General features: G+C 63.4%; 1 protein-coding gene across 1 annotated transcript; it reads right to left on the reverse strand.

Moving 5' to 3' along the window:
* Nucleotides 1–1,509: 1,509 nt before the first annotated feature.
* On the reverse strand, nucleotides 1,510–11,547 carry SOX10 (SRY-box transcription factor 10). Its single transcript, XM_004466210.4, has 4 exons — nucleotides 11,348–11,547; nucleotides 10,422–10,927; nucleotides 5,904–6,172; nucleotides 1,510–3,359 (listed from the first exon to the last, which is right to left on the reverse strand). Exons 2-4 carry the CDS (start codon nucleotides 10,844–10,846, stop codon nucleotides 2,656–2,658), a joined length of 1,398 nt encoding a protein of 465 aa, XP_004466267.1. The 5' UTR covers nucleotides 10,847–10,927; nucleotides 11,348–11,547; the 3' UTR covers nucleotides 1,510–2,655.
* Nucleotides 11,548–12,450: the final 903 nt, after the last annotated feature.

Below are 12,450 nucleotides of genomic sequence, written 5' to 3' on the forward strand. Positions count from 1 at the left end.
CATTCAAGTTTGTAGATACATAAAGCTCAGAAGGGAAGCTAATAACTTGGATCCAGAATTTCAAAAGGACTAATAAAGGTGGGAAAATGGCGAATCCAACAAGATGAGATCTGTTAATGATCAATATAAGATCCTCTGTTTATCTACAAAATACTAACCCTTAGGTACAGTTTGGGGTGATCTGACTTGAAGGAGGTAATTGTCTAAATAAGAGTAGGAGTTGGCAATTCCCACCAATTTCCGCAGGAGCCAGCAATGTGGGAAGGCTCCCCGAGGAGCTCGCATGACCCAGCTTCTAGGTCAAGGGAACTTGGCCACCGTGTGAGAACTGGGCTAGTTCTTGGCGGCCCCTAGGTCCTGACTAAGAGGGGAGGGTTGGAGACCACAGATGGGAGAAGCAGATAAGGGAGCTGGGGACCCTGGGTCCAGAGCAGTGAAGGGGCACCTCTCCAGATTAAAGGTGGACGTAGGGCCCATGCAGGATCGGCAGGGGGAAGAGATGATGGTTTAGTGCAAGCTCTGGAGTCAGCATCTGGCACCAGCACTTAGCATCAACTCCACAAAGCTTCAGTTTCCCCTCCTCAAAAATGGGGGTAACAATTGGACTCACCCCCTCATTGGCAAGTGCCTGGCTGCGGAGCACTCAGTAGATGGCGGCTGTTCCTGCTATTAAGGAAACATCTGACTGGGTGTAAGGAAGAACTGTCAAGCATCAGCACTGTCCATCAGCGGAGCCAGATGGTGAAGAGATGGCCCCTGTCCCTGAGGGCTTTTATTATTTTTATTTTCATTTAGGAGGTATCAGGGATTGAACCCAGGACCTCACACATGGGAAACAGGCGCTCAACCCCTGAGCTACAGCCTCTCGCAGGACTCAGGTTTGTCAGGTGGAGTGGCTCCTGGCCTCTGAGCCAGGTTGGAATTCTGAGGAAAAAGCTCTTCCTCAGCACTTAGAGAATTCGATCACATACCTGACATCCTTGGTTTACACTTAGACATAGGCAGCTGCTGTGAAGAGTCAGTTAAATCCTGGAATGGGCCGATACGGCATGTGTTTGCACGTGCGGAGGGGAGGTGGCACATGGAGGGGTACAGCAAGACAAGGCCCCGCACACACCCTGAAGGACCAGGCCTGCCACCTCGACAGTAAGGTGTTAGACTTGACCCACCTCTGTAAATACCTGTCCCTTGAATTCTTTTCAAACCCCCTTCTCTGTTGGGTGCGCAAAGGTGCTGCTCGGGAGGCACTCATACCGTTTCAGCTCGCGCCAGTTAGGCGTGGAGCGGCTCCCCTGCAGTGGCCACAGCTGGGCTGGCAAACAGGCTCCCATCTGAGGCTTTTGTCCCTGAGCACAGGCTGGCCCCTCTGGGGCACCAGTGTCCTAACCCACTCCCTCGCCCCTCCTTAGGGGACGGAGGTGACCACTGGGTTCTTTATCCGCTGCATTCTACCCCTAGTTACTTGCAGAAGAGACCAAGAGACAGGCCAGGCTAGGCCTACCAAGCAGGTAACCGGAACCTTTAATTTTATTATGTGGAATGCTTAATGCAGAGTTAATAGGGGCTGGAGTAGCCAGGAGAGGGAGAGGGGCCTACTGAGATAAATAAGAGGGGGACAGTAATGAGTTACATGTGGATTGTGGGGCTGCAGAACAGGAAAATAGGGCAGACGTAGCTACATACTTTATTCAGATACCACTGGGGAGCAAAGGGCAAAAGGCCGGGGCAGAATGTACATGTCAGGGTTTTAGTGTCTTCAGCCTGCTGCCGTGCAGCTGTGACTCTGGGAAGCCCAGCGAGCTGGGGCTGAGAGAGCAGGGGCCAGAGAGCCGGGGAGGGAAGTGGGAGCTGGAGCCCAGGGAGGGAGGCTCCGTGAATTGTCTCTGAATCCTTTCCGGGAGCCCCTGCCTCATCACCTCCTGGGATATGCCTCGAGGTCTGGGAGGCTGCAGTGGAGCAGGACTGGGGCACTCTCCATTGGACAAAGAATGAGGTGATGGGCACAGAATTGGGCCTGGGGACCTCTGTGCCAACTCCTCCCTGTGTTCAGGAAGGGAGGGGGCATGGAGGGAGTGAGGAGGACCCCCACAGTGCCCCCAACCCTTCCATACCCCACGAGGCTGTTCAAAACTGTCCTCAGCCCCCAAGGGGCAGCCAGCCAGCTCCAGGCATGTTGGTCTCTGGCTGGCCTAGCTCTTGGGCACGGTGGCACGGGTGGCATGGGGTCGTGTCGGCCGCCCTCATTCTCCCCGAGAGGACACACATACATGTGCCAGGAGCGGCAAGGCCTTCTTCAGTTCCCAACCAACCCTTGGGTGCTCTGCTGCCCTCCCCGAGGAGGGTGAGCGGGTCCTTCTCGGGTCATTCCTGGGAGGAAGGTGCACCCCTCAGCCTTCAGGCTAGGGGCAGCAGCCACCCTTCTCCTCCGCCCAGCTGAGCAGCCTGGGCTTGGCCTGCACCCAAGCCTGGATAGGGTGGGGTCATCAAGGGCAGTGAGCCAGACAGAGGGCCGTCCCTCGGCCGTCAGCCTCTGCAGCCTCCTCCACAGCCACCGCCAGGCCTGAGATGGGTGAGGGACAGGGCGCAAAGGCTGGGGGGAAGGGGGGGTGGTCCCCAGGGAGGGCCTGGCAGGGCTTGGTGGGGATGGGCCCCCCTTTAAGGCCGGGACAGCGTCGTATATACTGGCTGCTCCCAGTGTGTGGGGCTGTGGGACTGGGGCCCTGAGGGGCTGGGGTCAGAGATGGCTGTGTAGAGGGGCCGCTGCGAGGGGCCCATGTAGGAGAAGGCTGAGTAGAGGCCAGAGGCCTGGCTCGAGTGGCCGTAATAGGGTCCCGAGGGCTGATGGTCAGAGTAGTCGAACTGGGGGCGGGAGATAGAGGGGAAGGCAGAGCCGTAGTGGGGCAGACTGAGGGAGGTGTAGGCGATCTGGGAGGTGGACGGCTGGTCGGTATAGTGCGGGGGCCCCTGGGGCCCTGCGGTTTCCGTCTTCACCTGGGCTTTGGCATCCACACCGGGTGGCGAGACTGTGGGCAGGGCCACGCCTGGTGGTTTCGAGATCCAGGCTGAGTGTCCACTGGCCACAGCCAGGGCGCTGCCTAGCCCGTAGCCAGCCGCCGAATAGCTGCCCACGTGGCCCGGGTGCCCGTTGGGTGGCAGGTACTGGTCCAACTCAGCCACATCAAAGGTCTCCATGTTGGACATTACCTCGTGGCTGATCTCACCGATGTCCACGTTGCCGAAGTCGATGTGGGGCTTCCCGCCCTCCCCCATGGAGCGCCCATCCCGCTTGGGGTCGGCCTTGCCCGACTGCAGCTCTGTCTTTGGGGTGGTTGGAGGGGTGGGTGGGCCATGGCTCTGGCCTGGGTGGAAGGGAGGGGGAGGAGGCAGAGAGAGAAAGGGGTACGAGGTCACCAGGCATGTGGGCACAAGTGGACCCTGCAGGAGAGGCCTGGAGGACGCTGAGCTCCGCTCGGCGCGCTGGCCCCGGAAGCCTCCACGTCTTGGTGCCCGAGTTGGCGTTTGTTTATGTCATGGTCTCCGACTAGTCTCCACTTGTTTGTAAAACTCCTGAATCTTAGTGATGCGTCCCTCTCCCACCCCATGCAGGAATCCCTCTGCCACCCACCTTCTGGAGAGGTCTGCTCAGTTTGAAAAGCCCTTCCTCCTGGGACGTGCTTCCTCGCCTCCCATGAAGGCTGTCCCCTGCTCCTACTGTTCCTTAGCTACGGAGGCCCCAGGCACTGCCTCTCTTCAGGCCACCCTCGCCTCCGCTGGCCCCTCTCCTCGCTGAGCCTCGCCCACCCTCGTCACTCCTGACAGCCCTGGTTCACCGTGGCTGGCTTCCCGTGCCTCCGCCCTGCGCCGGTGCCCAGTGAAGTGCCCCTCCAGCCCCAGCCTTCCTCAAGGCTCAGCCCCAGGCCTCCACTCCAGGGAGCCTTCCTGGGGAGCCATGCCCACCCTTCAGGGCTTGGCCCCCACTGCACCCCGGGCTGTGCCGCCCTCCAGCTGTGCCTGGAGCTGACTTTTTCTCCTTCCGGTTCAGGAGAGCCCTTGGATAACTGACTTGCTCCACCTGTTTCTTTGGTTGCTCATTTTCTCCTTCACTTATTCATTCAGCAAACACTGAGCGGGCACTGCTCAACGCCAGGCATTGGGCTAGGTGCCAGGGAAACAGACATCAGTACAATGGTTTGCCATCTTCCAAAGCTCATGGTTTATGGGGCGATCAGAGATCCATACCTGATGGACTAGAGGGCAGCTCACAGGGGCTGTGATGACGGGCCGTGCAAAGGAGCTGGGAGGCCAGAGGCGGCCGGAGGAGGGAGCTGCCCAGTTTGCCTTGTGGATTTGGGGAAGGGATCCGAGGGGAGGGATATCGGAACTGGGCCTTGAGGGTGAGAAAAAGTCCACACCTACCGTTTTCTCCTGAGATGGTGGTTTTCCACATGGCCCAGGGACTTCTGGGGGTTTGGGGGGGAAGGTAATGTGGGGTGGGGGAGGCGGATGGCTGGGGTGGGGATCTCATCAGAGAGAGCACGCCTGTGGTCTTCTGAGACCAGGAGCTCCTCGAAGGCCGAGGGCTCAGGACCTTGAGAGGCCCGCCCAGCTTGAATCACGGCTCTGCCCCTGAACTGTGTGACCCTGGCTAAATCCCTCGTTTTCTCTTTTTTATTTTTTAGGAGGTACGGGGGATTGAACCCAGGTCCTCGTACATAGGAAGCAGGTGCTCAACCACTAATCTACACCCACTCCCCACTTGTCTTCTCTTAACCAGTTTCCTTATCGGTTAAACAGAGAGAATACCAACCACTCAGACATTGCCTCCTGGAAGCGTTTCTTGGCCGAAGTCCGTAGGCAGCCGGGCATGTTTGGAGAGGCTGGCTGGCTGGTGAGCTCAGTGTCCCCAGCCGGCCCGGAGCCTCTGAGCTGGGGCGCACGGCTGGCCGAGCCTGCTCTGTCTCCCTGACATCTCAGGGCCTGCTCCACTTAGCACCCTGGGCCCCGCCCTCTGGATCCTGCCTCTGCTCTTTGGACACCTGTTGCCTTTCTGGACTGTGATTCTCTTGTCTGTGTACCTGCTTCTCCTCTAGACGGGGGGGGGGGGGCTCTTCCTGGGGGGCAGAGCCCCTAAGCCGCTCTCGCTTGTGTCCCTGGGTCTACCCTGTGCCTGGCAGAGGAGGCTTGACGGCACAGAACCCCGCCCCTTGAGCCCTTCCTGTGTGCCAGGCCCCGTGCTTGGCACTTCCGGACACTGCGGCCATGTGCCAGGCGGCCATGGTGCCGAGTGGAGGCCCCGCAGCCAGACTGCGCAGGCTGAGAGCGCAGCTGCAGGGCAGGGTGCCCTGTTTTCTCCTGTGTAAAACCAGGAGAGCAGCTACCTCACCACACTGTAGTTAATACACAAAAGCCATTATTAGCCCAGTGCGTTGTACACAGCAGGTGCTCAGTTAATGTTCTCTGTTACTATCACTAATGAGAATTAAGCCAGAGCGTGTATACCTGGCATGTCCGTGGCGTGTGCTCCACATCACATGCCACGTCTCCACCATCAGACTAGTTGGTGGAAGAGAGGCAAGACCTCCTCCCGGTTCTCACGATCGCCCTGTACCCCCTTTTCCTTGCTGTGACCATCTCGGTCACTTCTTACCCCGCGGCCTGTGGCCCTCACCTGGCCCTCTTCACCCAGCGGCAGCCCCCTGGCTTCAGCCCACTTGCCTCTTCTGCCCTGAGACCCCCTGACCTCCCGTGGGCCCCTAGACCCCTCGACGTGGGCAAGCCCTTTTCAGAGCCCAGAGCTGGGTGGCGCGCGGGGGTCTTGGGCCAGCCCAGCCTTCTCCCCCTACTGTCCAGGGTCACCCGCCCGCTCGGCCACCAGCCCTCGCAGCCCCCCACCCAGCACTCACCTGAGGGGTGCTCGGGGTTCCCGTCCGACATCGGGGAGCCCTCTCCGGGGTGCCGGTGGTCCAGGTGGGCACTCTTGTAGTGGGCCTGGATGGCGGCAGCCCCGCCTTGCTCGGCCTCCGCCCCGGGGCACTCTGACTCGCCCTGAGCCGCCTTCCCGTTCTTCCGCCGCCGGGGCTGGTACTTGTAGTCCGGGTGATCCTTCTTGTGCTGCATGCGGAGCCGCTCGGCCTCCTCAATGAAGGGGCGCTTGTCACTCTCGTTCAGCAGCCTGGGGCGGGGTTTGGTAAAGACAGTGGAGGGGCTGGTGTCGGGACCAGAGCGCAGGGCCCGGAAGACAGGGAGCCGGAGGGCGGGCCGGGGCGGGCCTGTGCCCTTTGAAGGGCTGACTGGAAGGTGGGAAGCCTGAGGAACAGTCGCCTCGGAGGGCTGCACGCTCTGCCCTTGATCTCGATCTCTGAGGCTGCAGTGAGAGAGGTCAGCCTGCTGGTCCCGGCAGCCCGAGGACGGAGGTGGAAGTAGGAATGGAGGCTACAGCGGGCAGAGGTCAGCTCAAGGGAAGGAAAGCCTCATCACTAAAGCTGTCTGAAAGCGGATGAGCTGCCTCTTTAGGGGGTGAGCTCCCTGGGACTGGAGGCGTGCAAACAGAAGCAGCATCGTGTGGGGGGAAGAGCCTAGATTTCAGGACGGTCTGGGTTGGAACCCCGCCTCTGCTACTTACTAGCTGTGTTACCTTGGGCAAGTTCCTTCTCTGAGCTTTAGTTGCTGCATCTATAAGAGGAGGAGGATAATACCGTCTTCCCTGGGGATGGCGAGGATTGGCCGAGACAACAGGTGTGCAGCACCCTGTACGGGGTCTGGGGATCGGGGGCAGGGGTCTTGAGAGAGAGGTGCTGCTGTGGGGGGTGGATGGATGGAGGACCCAGGAATGAGCCCTCTCAGCTCGGCAAGGGGTCCAGAGTGTGAGTGCCCTCTCTATGGGGGAGAGCAGCCTCGTTCAGGAGGTGACCGAGGGTGGGGGGCTAGACCCCTTGCCTGGACCCTCTCCCCAGTCCCGGGGACCCCCCCCTGGAGGCAAGCCCTGAAGGCAGAGCACCTGCCGGTGACTCAGGCCGGGGTTCGAGGGCGGGGACCCTGTTCAAAGCTTTGGCTGTCCCCGGGGGAGGAGGGCTCGGACGTAAGGGATGGAGAGTCCAGCAGCCTCTGTGGGAGCAGCCTGTCCCTCTGCTCCGAGGGCCTCTGCCCCCTCCCCCAGTCAGCAGGCACCCAGCCCTCCTCCTGTGGGCTGGGAGGGGGTGGCCACGCCAGGCGCTCCTCGGCCGCAGCATTCCTCGGCAGCTTAGCCTCTCCGGGGGGTGGAGCCCAGCCTGGCCCCAGCGTCCTCCAGGGGTCCCTCTAGCCAAGACCCTGTCAGCGGATGGAGACCCCGGGAGCCAGGGAGCCAGGGAGCGGGATGCAGGCATGCTCAGCTTCCCCTGCCCCAGCCGTGCCCCTGGGAGACCCGGGTGGCGTTTGCGTGAGAACTGCTATAAGACAGACCTCCTGGGGATGGCTGGGGACACTGAGCTCATTGCTACCCTCGTCAGTTCTCCCCCACCCCAGACCTCCCCTGTGCAGGGGAGGGGGCGCGGGGGGTTGCCCGGGCAAGAAGAGGGGGGCAGATCTCAACACTGTTGCCTTCCGGGCTGGTTCCCAACAGCACCCTTAATCTTGACAGAAACCTAAATCCGGGCCACCCCTGACCCCAGCCCTAACCTCGGCTCTATCCCTCCCCACCTGCAGAGAGCTAACCCTACCCCCACTCCAGCCTCAGCTCTGTTCAGGCTCTCTCCTCACCCCGCGCCCTACTAACCCCTGCCCACCCCTCTACTTCCACCCAGCCTCAGTCTAAGTGGACTCCAGCCCCAGCCCTCACTCAGCACGGCCGCTACCCTGCAGCCCGCTGTCACCAGACGCCATCCTCACCTGCACCTCCATCTCAGCCTTCTTTCCTCCCAGTCTCCAAGGTTTGGAATGGGTCAGGGAGCGGGTAGGCTGGGCCCCCACCGAAAGTGGAAACCCCAGCTGAGGGGCTTCCGAGGTGGGCCATTGGCTTCTGGTCCTGCCACACCCGGGGCACTGGAGGCATTACTCAGGGAAGGGGCCTGGGGGGCAGGAGGTCAGGAGAGGCCAGGTGAAGGCTCTAGCTGTGACCCCCTTTCCAACTTCTGGCTCGCAGCATGCTCTTCAGGCAGCTCACCCAACTTGCCAGCCACCGCCATGTGATCAGCGTCTCCCGGACGGGGCGTCGCAGGCTCACGCAGCCCCTTAGCAGCCTGGGCCCCGTGTGTCTGGGTCCAGACCCCTCCCAGCACACCACACGGCCTGGCTGGGGTCTCTTACGACTTGAGGACCCCACCTTCCAGTTTTGCTTCCCTAACCACCGCCTTTGCTGAGGTCTTGGGAGTCCGTGAGCCTGGGGCAGACTTCAGCAGCAGCCCCTGGCCAGAGGGAGAGATTGGCCCCCATCTCAGACCCCCTTCCAGTGTTCAGGTGGCCCAGCCTTCGGCTGTCATGGGCTTTGAGCCTTGCCATCGTCCTGCCACCCTCCACCACCCCTGGGCCCTGAGCAAGCAGCGCCTGCTCTCCTGACTGCCACCCCCACAAGGCCACCCTGTGCCCCCATGTCCCCAGCTGGAGTGGTGGCCAGGAACAATCCTCCCAAAGGGATCCCGAGCCTAGGGTTCTGGGCCAGGGAAACCGCGACAAGGGCAACGGAAGGGCCCATCTTAAGTCCTCGGCAACAGGAGGCGGTGGGTACACTTGCGCCCCGACTCCCTTGCAGCCCGCCCTGTGGTCTGCCCTGTCTGCCTGTCTGTCTCGCTCTTGCTTTTCTCTGTCCCATGGATCAAATCCCCCCCCCACCCAATTCCTGGGCCTGGACGAGCTCGGGCAGATGAGCTTGCTGTGACCCCTGCTCCTGGGCAGAACCTGACCCCCTGGGACCAGGCGGCAGGCTGAGTGCTGGGCGCAGGGCCGGGGCCTGCCCAGGATGCGCAGAGTGCAGAGCGCTGACAGGGGCAGGAGGAAGGGGCGCCAGGCTTCGGCAAACACCGTGGCGAGGAACGGGGCCTAGGGGCCGGATGCGAATCCTCCCTGGTCTCCCTGGTCTCCCGGGGGTCCCCCTGTGCCTTCCACCACGCTAAGCCTCTGGCCTTCTTGACGCAGTCTCCGCCGTGGTGGGGGCTGCAGAGGGGAGGGCACAGAAGGCGAGGGCAGGTTCCTCTGACTTGGCCCCCACCTCCTGACACCCCAATGCCCTTGCTCCGGCTTTCTCCTCTTTACCCCCCTCACAAGCTCCTGACCACTCCTTGAAGTGCTGCCACCAAGGCCAGCGAGGGGAAGACCACGGGACGAGAGTCGGGAGACCTGAGTCCCGGCCCCGGCTCTGCTGCCCACTTGCTTTGTGGCCCTCGCGGTTCCTTTGCCTCCCGGGCCTCTTGGCAGTCTAGTGGGGGCTGGAGCAGGTGACCTCAGCCGGCCCACATCTCCCGAAGCCCCTGTGCTCTTTCCAGGCTGCCCTGGGGCTCCTGGGGATGGGGTACCCTGCTTGATACATCCCCGAAGGGGCCAGGCTGCACCCCAGACTCGAGGCGAGGACTGTTCCTGGGGATGATTTTCCCAGAGGTTTGGGCTGGTCCCAGGGAGCCTGGGCAGGGAGCGGGCCACGGCTTCCAGCTCTGAGGCTGGTGGGGAGGCGGTTACCCAACCCTGGGTGGGGCCCTAACAGGGAAGATGGCGCCCATCTAGCAGCGGGGCAGAGAGGCCAGCCTGGTGGCTCCGCTGCTGCTGGTGGGGAGGGCTTTTCTCTGTGCCCCCTCCCCTAGGGGAGGAAGCAGCCTCTAGCCTGAGGGAGGGTGGGGGTCAGGGTGGCACAGGGAAGGCGCCCAGGCTGGGCTGGGAAGCCGCAGCAGCGCATACGTGTACCCCTCGGCACTTCGCCACCTCTCCCTCCTTAAAAGACTCTTGCCTGAATTCCTTGTTTTACTTGAACCTCCCCCAATTCTCTGGCTGCCTCAGTTTCCCCACATCTCTCTTCAGGCCTTCAGTTCTTTCTCAAGCATTCTTCCACATCCCCCCATCACTTGAACTGGCTGACCGTGACACCCTCGAGTGCGTTGCGTGTTTGTGGGGTGGGGGTGGAAGGGAAGGCCTGTGGGTGGAACCCTCCGGATCCTTCCTCCCACCTGGGCTCCCCCCAGAAAGACGCCGGCGCGCTCCATCCGCCACCAACAGAATTCCAGCCACCAGGGGGCGCCTTGCCATCCGCTGCCCCCGCTGGGGAGACCAGCCTAGGCCGCTGGAGTTGAGCTCCAAGGCCAGAACTCAAGAGCACCCCAGGGGGTACTTGTGGGCGCGGGCGGGGCGGGAACGGGCCCCCACCTGGTCTCCCAGGCCCATCCTGGTGGGCGGCAGTCCCCGTCCGGGGGCTCAGGGTCGCGGGAGGAAAAGCCTCCCCGGGCGGCGGGTAGGGTGCTCACCTCCAGAGCTTGCCCAGCGTCTTGCTGAGCTCGGCGTTGTGCAGGTGCGGGTACTGGTCGGCGAGCTTCCTGCGCGCCGCCTGCGCCCACACCATGAAGGCGTTCATGGGCCGCTTGACGTGCGGCTTGCTCTTGCTGGCGCCGTTGACGCGCACGGGCATGGGCACGAGCGTCCAGTCGTAGCCGCTGAGCACCTGGCTGACGGCCTCGCGGATGCACACGGGGAACTTGTCGTCGTCCGCCTCGCCGTCCTGCTCCTTCTTGACCTTGCCCAGCTCCCCGGGGCCCGGGCTGGCCCGCAGGCCCGAGCCGCCGCCGCCGCCGTCGGGCCCCAGCGAGGGCGCGCTCCCCGGGGACAGGCAGCGCGGCTCCTCGGAGCCCACGGGGCTCAGCTCCACCTCCGACAGGTCCTGCTCCTCCGCCATGTCGCCCCCGGCCGCCGCCGCCGCCTCGGCCGCCTCCCCCGGGCCCGCCGCCGGGGTCCTCGCGAAGAGTCCAACGCCCACCTGGACGCGGAGGGAGGGCGCGGTGGAGCGGGGCGCGCGGCCCCGGCCTCGAGGTGGCGGCCCTGCGCGCTCCTTCTCAAGCCACGGCGGCCCCAGGGGCCCGGCGCACATGCCAGCCCCGAGGTCGGCGCGGCCCCCTCCGCCCGCTGCCCTCCGCCGGGTCCCAACCGTCTCTCGGTGTGGGTGGGTGTGGGTTTTTTTAAAACCTCCTTTTGGGTGGAGGTTTGTTGATAGAAAGGAAGAAAAACGGACTCTTTATCCTGCTCTAATCCCCGCTCCTGGAATTTCCCACCTTTCCTCTCACCTTCCTTCTCCCCCTCCACCTGCCCCATGGGGTCTGGGGGAGAGGGGGGGGGCAGCCCGGGGCGTGGGCTTCTCTGCACCCCACGGCAGGGTCCTCGGGGCGGGCCGCGCACTCACCTCCTCGGACCGCTCCTCCAGCCTGGGGCTCGTCCTTAGGAAGTGGAACACCGCGTCCCAAGGTGTGCGGTCCAGCTCGGGGGCTGGGGGTGACGCTGGCGCGGCTGGGAGGGAGGGGCGGAGGGGGGGGCCCTGAGCCTCAGGCCACCGCCTCGCTTGGTCGGAGCCCGAAACCTCGCCACCAACCACCCTGGCCGGACAACCCGAGACTGACTGAGCACTGAGCGCTCCAGAGGGCTGGGGGAAGGAAGGAGGGGGGACGGGGGAGGGGGGAGAGGAGGGAGGGAAGGGCAGAAGGTGGAGCCTCTTACGCTTTCCTTCATCCCCAACGCGAAGGGCTCCTCCGCCGGGCGCCCAGGCCCACCCCCCACCCCGGCTCCCTGCACCCGGCTGCCCCAAGGCCCACCTCGCTGGGGTTCAGCCTGGGCTTAGTTAGGGAGGCGGGCGAGTGGGGGCGGCTAGGCCAGCCCAGCGAAGGGGTGGGGGCAAAGGTCAGGACCTGCTGCGCGCAGGAAAATCAGGCCAATGGGGACCCCAAACCTCTGCCTCAGGTGGGGAAATGGGCAGTTGCAAAGGATTAAGGAGAGATGTGGAGGAGGCAGGGGACGGTCATGGCGACCTGTGGGGCGAGGGTGGCCGGCCTGTGGGGCTTGGTTGAACGCATCTTCCCGGGTGCCCACTGGGGCCCGGGCACTGCGTCCCAGCTCGTCTCGCTCTGTCCCCACCCCACCCGGGCTGCCCTCCTGCCCCAACTCGTCTGAAGAGGTCTCAGGTCCATTGCTGGTGAGGTGGGGGGCTGCTGGACCCTGGACCCCCACCCCGCCCCTTCCCACCAGGCACGCACCACGTGAGCGCTGGGCTGGCACAGCGGGGAGAGGGGACGAGAGGGCCTGGGAGGCGGGCGGGGGCTGGTGAGGACCCATAAGTAGGGAGGCCTGACAGGTTCCTTCCTTCATGGGACCCAGCTCCCTCCGGGCTGGTTGTCATGAACCCCCACTCCCCCAAGACAGGTCAGGAGCCCCGGCCCCCTCTCTGCTCCTCTCGCCCCCCTCTCCCCTCCCCTCCTCTCCTTTCCCTCCTGCCCATCCTCGGGTGGCTTCTCT

The sequence above is a fragment of the Dasypus novemcinctus genome, chromosome 12 (assembly GCF_030445035.2).
Source record: "Dasypus novemcinctus isolate mDasNov1 chromosome 12, mDasNov1.1.hap2, whole genome shotgun sequence".
In the NCBI taxonomy this organism is placed as follows: Eukaryota; Metazoa; Chordata; class Mammalia; order Cingulata; family Dasypodidae; genus Dasypus; species Dasypus novemcinctus.